The sequence below is a fragment of the Dendrobates tinctorius genome, unplaced genomic scaffold (assembly GCF_039654945.1).
Source record: "Dendrobates tinctorius isolate UK_male_01 unplaced genomic scaffold, ASM3965494v1 ptg000039l, whole genome shotgun sequence".
In the NCBI taxonomy this organism is placed as follows: domain Eukaryota; kingdom Metazoa; phylum Chordata; class Amphibia; order Anura; family Dendrobatidae; genus Dendrobates; species Dendrobates tinctorius.
The window spans coordinates 27,700,211-27,712,911 of record NW_027361707.1 but is presented as its reverse complement, the minus strand read 5'-3'; the positions used below and the strand labels follow the sequence as shown (position 1 = coordinate 27,712,911).

Genomic DNA, 12,701 nt, shown 5'->3' with positions numbered 1-12,701 from the left:
CGTGGTTTTCGTGGCTGCAGATTATGTCGATAACAGATCCTTGGGTCCTTCCGACTGCCAATCTACTCTCCCAAGGCCCCTTTTTCCACCCTCAAGTGCTCAGCTTGCACTTGACGGCGTGGAATTTGAGAGGCAGTTTGAGGACAAGAGGATTCTCGGAGTCCTTAATTACTACACTACTACAAAGTAGAAAACAGTCCACAACCCAAATTTACACTAGAATATGGAAAAAATTTCTTCAATTAAATACAGTACCTCATACAACAGAAGTTCCGATAATCCCAATCTTGGAATTTCTGCAGAAGGGGAAAGACTTAGGCTTAGCAGTAAATACACTGAGAGTACAAATATCGGCATTAGGAGCACTATATGGCCATAATATAGCAGGCAACAAGTGGATAACTCGTTTTATTACAGCATGTGAACGAATAACTCCAATCCACATACCCTCCGTCCCTACATGGGATCTAAATCTGGTCTTAGACGCCCTAACAGTAGACCCCTTTGAGCCGATCGACACAATACCCTTCAAATACTTAGCACTTAAAATGGCCCTCTTAGTATCACTGACCTCAGCTAGAAGAGTGGGTGATATTCAGGCCTTGTCAATAGATCCACCTTTTTTCCAAGAATACCAAGACAGATTAGTATTAAAACCAGACCCTGCCTACCTGCCAAAAGTGGCAACAAAATACCATAGATCTCAGGAGATACTCCTCCCAACCTTCTATAAAAATCCCTCTACTCCGGAAGAGCAGAAGTTCCATACTCTGGACGTCAAAAGAACTGTCCTAAAATGTATTGAGAGGTCCAACAGTTGGAGGCAGAGCAGGGCCCTATTTGTTTCATTTCAGGGCTGTAAGAAGGGGTATGGAGTCACGAAGAGCACCATTTCCCGGTGGATCAGAGAGGCCATTCGTTTAGCCTACTCCGCAAAAAACGAAGATCCTCCAGGGAACATCAGGGCGCATTCCACCAGGGCAATGGCAACCTCTTGGGCGGAAAAGGGAGATGTTCCGATTGAAACTATATGTAAGGCGGCAGTTTGGTCATCCCCTTCTACCTTCTATAAGCACTACAGACTCGATCTTTCATCCACCTCTGACTTAAGCTTTGGCAGGACTATCCTTGGCACGGTGGTCCCACCCAGGTGATGGTCTCTGGAATCTCTCCAGTGGGTGCTGTCGTGGCGAAGAGTAAAAAGCCGGATTACTTACCGGTAATGCTCTTTTAATGAGTCCACGACAGCACCCGCTCACTTCCCCCCCTAAAGATATCAATAGTTAAAGTATATTAACCAAATAATGGATAAGAAAGATGTTAAAATAAGAGAACATTGCCTAATCCTTGGCGGTCCTTCTGGTAGTCTGAAACGTAAAACTGAGGAGGAAAGGCGGACCGCCCCTTTTATCTTTCCTGTAGGGTTTCCTGTTCCAAATGGGCGGATCCGATACCTCCAGCGGGTGCTGTCGTGGACTCATTAAAAGAGCATTACCGGTAAGTAATCCGGCTTTTTTGCTGCAGTGCATTTCACACTTCCAGGCTGATCTACAGTCCAAATGTCACAATGCCAAGTTAATTCCGAATGTGTAAACCTGATAAATCTGCAGGGGGTTGAATACTACTTGTAGGCACTGTATATAGTGACTTGCTGCTAGTTTCTCACTGCTGTCATCCAAGCCTGAACTTCCTTAGAAGAAATCTAGTAGCGAGATTCAGCATTTATATCACATTCACATGTTCAGTATTCAGTCAGTATTTTACATCCGTATTTGTAAGCCAAAACCGGGAGAGGAACAATCAGAGGAAAAGTCTCATAGAAACACGTCACCACTTCTCTATTTATCACCCACTCTTGGTTTTGACTTACAGATACTGATGAAAAATACTGAATGTGTGATCGTGGTCTTACAATTTGATATTTGTTCGCTTCTAAGGTGTGGAAGCTCGGGTGGTCCCCCAAAACGGGAGGAGAGTTTGGAACGTCGCTCCCTGAAATTCCTGTTGAGTTTTTGCAAGAAAAGGAAGTGTTCAAAGAGTTTATATACCGCATAAACACCCTGGGTAAGAAGCAAACGTCCATTGTCTATTCTTTCCTTATTTCATTCTGTCACTTAAAGGAAATGTGTTGTCACAAAATGCACTTTTGATTAAACAATTTTTTTTAATCTTTTTATGCTATTTAACAATATTAAAAATTGGACATCTTGCAATTTTCACTTTACGCACTGAACATTTTTAAGTGATAACATCTTGTTTCAGGAAATCCACATGTATATTTATTAGAGGAAGAGGTGAGCTGTAACATCACCTATTATGGATTGAATGGTGGATCCTGTTATATACTGTAAATAGAGATGTTATCAGTCATTGTACAGAAGGAGGAGGTGAGCTGTGACATCACCTATTGTGAATGGTGGATCCTGTGTCATCTACCTTATAGTGGTTTGATCACTCATTGCACAGGACGAGGTGAGCTGTGACATCACGTATGATAGGTGGGCTCTGTTTTATGTACTGTATAGAGGTGTAATCAGTCATTGTACAGTTGGAGGTGAGCTGTGACATCAATGGGGGAAGCAGGGAACCATAGTTGTATGCTGCTCACACTAGGCAAAAAGGTTGGCTCTTCCTCCCCAGCAGTGTACACCCATCGACTGGCAGGAAGCAGGAGTAGAACAACAAAGGAACAGAAAGGAAGGGAGCTGTGTCCCCCATTGAAGGCTCAGAGAAAGATTTTGCTGTGAGTACTCAAAATCCTCTTGTCAATATCGCTTCGTTGGGGGACAAGGGGAACCATGGGACGTCCAAAAACATTTCTACTCTGTTATACTTGGAGAACATGTGAACTGAAAGCTAGGTAGCCACCCTGCAAACTTGCAGAGCTGAGGCATGATGACATACAGCCCAGGAAGCCCCCTACCGCCCGAGTAGAATGAGCCGTAACCCGGGAAGGAGGCGTTCTGATTTGCCCCATTTGCTTCCAAAATTGTGGGACAGATCCAACGCGCAATGGTAACTTCAGAGGTCGGGAGGCCCTTGTGGGCACCCTCGGAAATGATGAACAACGAGTGAGAGCGCCTAACGGAAACTACCCTGGAGTTGTAGATGCGAATCGCTCTGAGATCCAGATTGTTAAGCGATCATTCAGTAGGCTAGGACTGAAGGTATACAAAATGTCCAAACGCTTCCTTGTCTGGAACCATTTGTCCAGGTGCTCCCACTCCTTTGATAGGACACCATCAAATTCCATATGGTCAGCAAAAATTTGGGGGACTTGCTTAACGCCCTTAAATGAGACTGACTGGTCAGATGAAGGTTAATCTACGTCCTTAATATTTAAGGATTGATTAATGGTCAAAAGTAGACTGTCGATCACATCCCTTAATTTTGAATCCAGATCAGAAACGGACTCAGACTCAGAACTGTTGTCAGACTCTAGGGCTGTGAGAAGCTCAGGCGTGGGGTGAAGAGCGGTCTAGAGGACCCAGGAGGGGAGGGTGATCTGGAGGAATGGCTGGAACAGGGCTGCTTAGATCTCTTGTGAGGCCTGCTGGAATTATGAGGAGTGGGAGGGTCTGATTCATACACAGGGTTGGTCAGAGAAGTTGAAGCTGTAGGCAGATTAGGCAGTCGATCTAAAGGTACTGTCACACTTAGCGATGTACCAGCGATCCCGACCAGCGATATGACGCGGTCAGGATCGCTGGTACATCGCTAAGTGGTCGCTAGTGAGCTGCCACACAGGCAGATCTCACCAGCGACATTGCAAGGGACGGGGGTCGCTACTTACCTGTCACACCAGGCGATCCTGCGTCCTCCCGCCCGGCTCCACGCGTCGCTCGTCCTCACAGCAGGAAGCGCCGCAGGAAGCAGACGACGAGAAACAGTCCTGAACGTTCTCGCGCGATCAGCGATAACCAGCGGGGGAGCCGGTCGTAGGTAAGTATCACACATAGCGATATCGCTAGCAATATCGCTATAACGTCACTAGTTATAGCGATATTGCTAGCGATATCTCTTAGTGTGACATGCCCTTAAGACTGAGACCAAAGTCTTATACCATGGTGAGGTCAACGACAGACTGAATAGAGACACAACCCACACTGGGACAGTGAGATGCCCCTGGGAAACCGTGGTGGGACGGCAGCAATAAATTTATAGGAAGCACAGACAAAATGTATTATAAGCATAGCCGAAACAGATGGGCGAGAACAAATGACCTTAGTTAGGCATGAAAGAGGGCAGTAGGCCTGTGGAAGGAAAGGCTGCTGAAGAGGAGAGTGCAACTCCTGCTACAGTCGTAGCTTAACTCGATCCGGAAAGAGAGGGTTCCTGAGGCAGTCGAGACCTGGGAGGGCAGAGGATAATGGTGGCATGGGAGCGAGAAGGAGGCGGGGCTGAAGTAAAAGCGCATGTGGTTAGCCTGCGCAACACTGATTGGCCGGGTATGAAGGCCACCAATAAGAGAATGAGGTGGGGTAGAGCACAGAGGCCTGTACACTGCAGATTAGATGGAGCAGGAGAGGGGTGGTTGCACCAAACTTAAAGGTGGCAAAGGGGCAGATCGGTGTGGAATGGTAGAGGCCAGCTCCCACTGCCTGTGGCACCTAAGAAGAAAAGGGGGGGAGAAGACTCTTACACTCCCTGAAGATGAAAGTCCAATTCCACTTCACAGACATTGTAGACAGCCATCGAGAACTTCTGGAAACGACTTCCTGGGATCTTGGATTATCTTCACTCCAGGCACCATCTCGCTATGGAGGATAATTGGGCTGGAGGAGAAAGGCAAGGACTGTCCTCCTGGTCACAAAACCACTTATGTGTTAGGGGATAGGGTCCTGCCGTGTAGACCTGAGAGGAGACTGTGTGACATAGTCCACTCTGTTCTCTCAGTCTCTAATGGGAACATAGAGGGCCATATCTCCTCATAAAACAAATCTGAAAGAAAATGAAGTAAACATTAAAAGAAAACCACAAACCTAAAGGTAGAGAGTGTTGTGAGAACAGACACATGTCTGCCTCCTAGTAGCAGCAGCACACCCCCATGGTTCCCTGTGTCCCCCTAATGAAGCGATAGAGAAATATGGCTTGAACACGTTCCCTTTACTATACTGATACTACAGGGGTTGGACAAAATAATGGAAACACCTAACGTTTTGGCATCATAGTCTTCGAACATGTTATAAACATGTAAACCGTGACATATGGTAATGTTTTGTAGTTGATTATTTGTGTTATGTGATATGTAAATTAACTGTTTTGCAGAATTGTAAGAACATTGATGAGAACCTGATACCAGTGGCAGACCTGTCGGATTTTCAAAGAGGCCAAATTGTTGGTGCTGGTATGGCAGGCGCTAGTGTAACAGAAAGTGCCCGACTGCTTGGCGTGTCAAGAGGTACTGTCTCCAAAGTAATGACTGCGTTTGAAAGAGAAGGAAAAACGCCCGCAGCAAAGCACAGGTCCGGCCGAAAGTCGAAGTTGACTGAGAGAGACCGTCGGACTCTAAAGCGAATTGTGAGAGAGGATCGCAAGACCACGGCTCCGAAAATCACTGCTGAGCTCAATGAACACCTACAAAACCCAGTTTCCACGAAAAATGTTCGTCGGGAGCTGCACAAATCTGGATTCCACGGAAGAGCTGCAATTCGAAAACCGCTGCTCTCAATGACAAATGTTTCCAAGCGTTTAGAGTGGTGTAGAATCCTCCAGAATTGGTACCTCGAGCAGTGGAAACATGTGATATTCTCAGACGAATCATCGTTTACCCTATTTCCGACCTCCGGCCGAGTGTACGTTTGGAGACAGCCGAAAGAAGCATTCCATCCAGACTGCCTTATCCCAACCGTGAAACATGGTGGAGGTTCTGTGATGATCTGGGGTGCTATTTCGTGGAGATCCGCCGGGCCAATGATATCCCTTCATGGAAGAATTAACAGCCGCAATTATTTAGGCATTTTGGGCGATCAAGTGCATCCTATGGTTCAAGCACTGTTCCCGGAGGGGAACGCCATCTTTCAGGATGATAATGCACCAATTCATACAGCTAGAATCGTTAAAGCATGGCACGAGGAACACTGTAATGAAGTTGAGCATCTCATCTGGCCCCCACAATCCCCAGACCTCAACATTATTGAGCATTGATGGTCGATTTTAGAGATTCAAGTTAGACGTCGATTTCTGCCTTCATCGTCGCTCAAAGAACTGGAGGGTGTTTTAACTGAAGAATGGGCTACAATTCCTTTGGAAACAATTCACACCTTGTATAAATCCATACCTCGGAAAATTGAGGCTGTAATCGCCGCAAAAGGTGGACCTACACAATATTAAACAAACTTTTGTTGATGTTTCCAGGTGTTTCCATTATTTTGTCCAACCCCTGTATGTTTTAGGATCTGTTGCACTAATACAAGAGCTTTTACCTACTACTAGTAAGCTGGCCACAGCCATAAGACAGTGGTTGGAAAAACATTTGCATCTGTTTTTCCAAGTTATCAGTAAAGTTGCTGTATTGGATTTTTTTGCAGTTGTTTCTGCAGTGCTTGGACATGGATCATTTGCATCCACAAGGGGGTTTGATTTTTGGATCTGATAGTACTTTAAACAGGGAAAGAAGTTGAAGCTTCTGGACCCCAATGGAAAATCAGTAACCTGAGCACTTGTAATAGTGTGATCTTATGTGGCAGAGGACCTCCTCCGGTGCCAGGTCCTGTATGTGTCTGTAATCTGTACATCCCCTATAGCTATGCCCCTGGCTGTCAGTGCTGTCCTCCATCTCCAGGACTGTTCTACGTCTCGCCTCTCTAACCCGCTTTTTGCGAAATACCGTAGCTTCTATAGCTTGAGAACGGGCGTTATTGCATGAGGCGCTTTATCCTGATGTCTAACGTACTGCATACTGCACATGGGTGAGCTCATCCTATACAAGCCGGCCAGGACCTGCTTCTTTATCTGCCATCGTGCTATTGTGTTCCTGAGCAAAATGCACAATCTATAGTGTTCAACCGGTGAGGTGCGATTTTCAAAAAGTATGGCTACTAGTGTTGAGCATTCCGATACCGCAAGTATCGGGTATCGGCCGATACTTGCTGTATCGGAATTCCGATACCGACTTCCGATATTTTTTCAATATCGGAATTCGGCATCGGAATCGGAAGTTCAGTTGATTGACGGCCTGACGTCATCATGATGCGCGGTGTGTGCGCATCATGATGCGCCGTCATTTCGGGCCTTCCGGGGGTCTCTGCCGGCCTGCCGGGGGGCTGTGCCGGCCTGCCGGGGGGCTGTGTGGGAATCCACACAGCAATGGCATAAAGTGAGACTAGGGACTTTTTTTTTTTAAGTGGCGGAGGAATACAGTGCGGAAGGATACCTACCTTCCGTCATTGGATTCCTGCAGCCCGTAGAGAACGGCAGCATCATCTGATGCTGCAGTTCTCTACCCAAGATCGTCGTGGGACACACTCGTGGACTGCTTCGGATCGTGGGTGAGTATTTTTGTGGTTTGTTATGTTAATATTTATCCCGGAAAAGACAATGGCTTCGGGGAACAATGTGACAAGTATTGGTAAGTATGTTACTCTATGTTATATGTACTGTATGTCTATGTATGTATTGTATGAATGTATTGTATGTATGTAGTATATATGTAGTATGTATGTAGCATGTAGTATGTATGTAGCATGCATGTAGTATGTATGTAGTATATATGTAGTATGTAGTATGAATGTAGTATATATGTAGTATGTATGTAGCATGTAGTATGTATGTAGCATGCATGTAGTATATATGTAGTATGTATGTAGCATGCATGTAGTATATATGTAGTATGTATGTAGCATGCATGTAGCATGCATGTAGTATGTATGTAGTATATATGTAGTATGTAGCATGCATGTAGTATATATGTAGTATGTATGTAGCATGTAGTATGTATGTAGCATGCATGTAGTATATATGTAGTATGTATGTAGCATGCATGTAGTATATATGTAGTATGTATGTAGCATGTAGTATGTATGTAGCATGCATGTAGTATATATGTAGTATGTATGTAGCATGTAGTATGTATGTAGCATGCATGTAGTGTATATGTAGTATGTAGCATGTAGTATGTATGTAGCATGCATGTAGTATGTAGCATGTAGTATGTATGTAGCATGCATGTAGTATATATGTAGTATGTATGTAGTATGTATGTAGCATGCATGTAGTATATATGTAGTATGTAGCATGTAGTATGTATGTAGCATGCATGTAGTATGTAGCATGTAGTATGTATGTAGCATGCATGTAGTATATATGTGTTATGTATGTAGCATGTAGCATGCATGTAGCATGCATGTAGTATGTATGTAGTATATATGTGGTATGTATGTAGCATGCAGTATGTATGTAGCATGCATGTAGTATATATGTAGTATGTATGTTTGCATGTAGTATTTATGTAGTATGAATGTAGCATGTATGTAGTATGTAGTATGAATGTAGCATGTATGTAGTATGCATGTTGTATGTATGTAGCATGTAATTTTTTTTTTATTTTTTTTTTACATTTAACACATTAGCCGGATGATGGGACTACTACTGTCCCATCATTGGCTAATGTGTCAATCACTGTCATGGTAGCAGGCATCGCCCGATGGGACTTGTAGTCCCATCGGACGATGCCTGCACAGACCCCCGGAGCCTGCACAGACCACCGGCAGGCCGGCACAGCCCCCCGGCAGGCCGGCACAGCCCCCCGGCAGGCCGGCACAGCCCCCCGGAGCCTGCACAGCCCCCCGGCAGGCCGGCACAGCCCCCCGGCAGGCCGGCACAGCCCCCCGGCAGGCCGGCACAGCCCCCCGGAGCCTGCACAGACCCCCTGGCAGGCCGGCACAGCCCCCCGAAAGGCCCGTACAGACCCCAGAGAGGCTGTACAAGGGCAGGAAAGGGTTTTTCTTATTCCGATACCGGAAGTCCCATAGACTTGAATGGGACTTCCGGTATCGGAATCGGCGATACCGATACTTTTTTTAAAGATCGGCCGATACCATCCGATACGATACTTTGAAGTATCGGACGGTATCGCTCAACTCTAATGGCTACCCTTTAGTTATTTTCCAGAATAATCTTTTATTCCATTGCTGTACCAGGGAAATGCATATTTCTCGTTCGCCTTATTGGGGGACACAGAGACCTTGGGTGTATGCTGCTGCCACTAGGAGGCTGACACTATGCACAAAAAAAGATAGCTCCTCCTCCGCAGTGTACACCCCACCGACCGGCACAGAATTCCTCAGTTTAGCTTAGTGTCAGTAGGAGGTGGACACGGGTCTTTTATTAGACCCATATCTACCTCGTCGTGCGTCGTTCCTTTTCAGGTTCTACGGAGGGATACAGAGTGAAAAGTCACATCTGTACTCCCACATGGAGTCTGCAAGTACGGCGTGTACTGCCACCCCGTATCCTTGCAGTTCTCCGCGGCAGGACCAGCCAGACGGACGCCGACACCAAGACGTGCCAGCGACTCCAGGGGTCCTTGTCGCCAGTCTCCCTCCCACTCGCCTACCAGAGCCTGTCGGTTGGATGAGACGCAAGACTTCTTCAGACAGGTAACGGATCGTGGATAGGTGAGTATTAGGCCCCGGCTTCATATTTATTTACCTGCTGCCCATTCCCGACGGTCACCTCTTCAATGGTCACAGGGGTAGGCGCTGCGGTCGCTCGCAGTCGCCACAAGGCTATAGGCAGCTCAATGTTGCTGGGCATCCCCCCCCCCTTCCCTCCCCCCTTTCTGGGTACAGGGAGCACAGGGTTTTTTCCCATTGGGAGCGACTTGCGACTGCGGCGTCCCACTTTTTCGGACCTCCGCGCCGACCCCCTGCTGACAGGCGGCCGCCGCAACTAATTTAGGCCCCGGCTTCAGTTCGGGCCTACCGCTGCGTCGCGGCCACGCCCCCCGCCCCTTTCTTCTAAGCGGGCTTCTCTCCCGCTCTTCCCAGGCCCTCCCACCGCCTGTCCTTCACCTGCCCAGCCTGCTATTGGCTAGAGGGCGGTGAATTTTAACCCTGCGAGGTGCTCCGCCCTCCCTCCTCTCCTAAGGCGCGCTTTTTCTCAGGACGGCGCCATTTTCCCAGCCTGTTAGCCGGGCACCAGCTCCTCACTGGACAGCATCTTCTCCAGCTGTTTTTTTCAGGAGGTCTGTCGGCCGGATTTCGCTCTGACCTGCATCCACTGACAGGTCGCAGAGCATCGCTTCTGGGGACACCGGACCGTGAGTAGCTCTGCACTGCAGACTGACCCTTCTCCGCCCTCTGTCCCCCAACCTTCCGGCATTACCTCAGCTTTTCACTATGTCTAAGTCTGATTGTACCCGCTCTACCGCCCCCCCCTGCACTTTAGTCAAGTACTTTGCATGTTCTTCGTGCAATCGCAAACTTCCCTCAGGCCAGTCCACTCCCCTCTGCCTGGATTGTAGCAATCCAATTCAGCCTGACGCCGTCCAGGAGCCATCTGCGGCCCCAGGTGAGACTGAGCCCCCCATGCCTGGCTGGGCCTCCTCGCTATCTCAATCAGTGGCAGACCTCACCAGGGTGTCTCAGTCCCTGGTGGCCGTTCTTGATAAGTTGCCCCTGGACTCTTCAGCAGGGCCAAGCAGGTCCCAAATTGTTCCATCTGAATCAGCCAGCGGTAGTCGCAAAAGACCCAGGCAAGATTCCCAGCCGGAATCCTCTCCTAGTCCCATCTCACCGCATAGCCCTTCTCACCAGTCTCCCTCTCGGGCCGCCTCTCCCGAGTCAGGGGAAGCGCTTTCGGACAGGTCATCTGAGGGGATTTTAGAGCTGGATTCAGACCAGGATGCAAGCATGAAGGTCACAGTGCAGGACCTCATTGCTGCGATCCATCATACCTTCGATATTGCTGACTCCCCTGCGAAATCCTCAGATCAGGAGGTTTCGTTCAGACGGGCAGAAACTCCCTCCAGGGTTTTTCCTTTCCATTCCCAGTTTGGGAAAATTTTTACCAAGGAAAGAGAGGATCCGACCAGACGCTTTCAAAGAGGAAAACGTCTCGGCATACTCTACCCATTTGCTAAGGAGCTCACGGACAACTGGTCGGCCTCTCCCTCGGTCGATCCGCCCGTGTCCAGGCTATCCAATAACACGGTTCTCCCGCTTTCAGGCGTGGCGTCCCTAAAGGATTCTAATGACAGGATTATAGAATCCCTGGCGAAGTCTGCCTTTGAAGCGGCTTCAGCGGCGGTGTGTCCAATCTTTGCTTCATCCTGGACAGCAAAGACCATAGCCACGTGGGCAGACGACCTTCGGCAGGGCATCTTAGATAAGGCGCAACCGGAGCATTTGGCCAATCTCGCCAATCAGATCTCCCATGCTGGGGACTATCTTCTCTCCGCTTCCTTGGATGCTGCATCCTGTGCAGTTCAGGCGTCAAGCAATGTTATTGCAATTCGACGTACACTTTGGCTAAAGGCATGGCAAGCGGACTTGTCTTCTAAAAAGTCCCTCACTAACCTGCCTTTTCAGGGGGTGCGCCTCTTTGGGTCCCAATTGGACCAGATTATTAAGGACGCCACCGGAGGCACGAGTTCACTCCTCCCTCAGTCCAAGCCTCGCAGACCCCCACTAAGGCGTCAGTTTCGACCCTTTCGGACTTTCCGCCGTTTCAATACGGCGGACAACTCCTCCAGCCAACAGAGACCGCAGGCTCGCCAGGAGGGAAGGAAAGTTTCCTTCAGACCCACTCCTTCCTGGTGACCCCACTCCTCCCAGGGCAGACCGTCCAGATCTAGATCTGGACGGTCTACTTCAGCATGACTATCATCGGGCACGCGAAGGGCCTTTCCAATTGGGAGGTCGACTTCTTTCCTTCAGGGACGTTTGGCTGGCCGCCGTGGAGGACGCCTGGGTCAGGGAGGTCGTATCCTCAGGATACAAGATAGAGTTCGTCTCTCTCCCACGGGATCGTTTCTTCGAATCCCGGCCTCCAAAGGATCCAGCCTTGATCCCGGGGTTCTCTACAGCTATCGCCGCTCTCCTCAGTTCCGGGGTGATTGTGCCCGTTCCCGAATCGGAGCGCTTCACGGGGTTCTACTCGAACCTGTTTGTAGTGCCGAAAAAAGACGGCGCAGTTCGACCCATCTTGGATCTCAAGCTGCTCAACAAGAGGGTCCGCCTTCGCCACTTCCGCATGGAGTCGCTTCGCTCGGTCATCGCCTCCATGGAGGAGCAGGAATTCATGTGCTCAATAGACATCCAAGATGCCTATTTACATGTTCCAATTTTCTCCGGACATCAGAAGTTCCTGCGCTTTGCGATTCGACAGCACCACTACCAGTTTGTCGCACTGCCCTTCGGTCTTGCCACCGCTCCCAGAGTCATCACGAAGATCATGGCTGCGTTGATGGCTTTGTTGAGAGTCAGAGGCCTCGTTCTTTTCCCGTACCTAGACGATATTCTGATCAAGGCTCCCTCATTCCAACAGGCTCACCAAAGTTTGTCAATCGTCCTGGACACTCTTTCCAATTTCGGGTGGATCGTCAACAGGAAAAAGTCCTGTCTGGTTCCTACCCAACGCCTGGTCTTTCTAGGTCTTCTGTTCGACACTCGTCGGTCAAGGGTCTTTCTCCCACAAGAAAAGATTCTCTCTCTGCAGCAGGAAGTACGATCGCTGCAGACCTCGCGATTCCCATCCCT

The 12,701-nt window shown here is 48.5% G+C and overlaps 1 protein-coding gene across 2 annotated transcripts in view; it reads left to right on the top strand.

Moving 5' to 3' along the window:
* HTT (huntingtin) overlaps positions 1–12,701 on the top strand; it is a 301,306-nt gene that overhangs the window by 257,907 nt on the left and 30,698 nt on the right. For both annotated transcript variants that reach the window (XM_073574569.1, XM_073574568.1), the window contains one exon: positions 1,938–2,064. In XM_073574569.1, the coding sequence (XP_073430670.1) occupies positions 1,938–2,064 (127 nt within the window). The remainder of the gene's footprint in view (positions 1–1,937; positions 2,065–12,701) is intronic.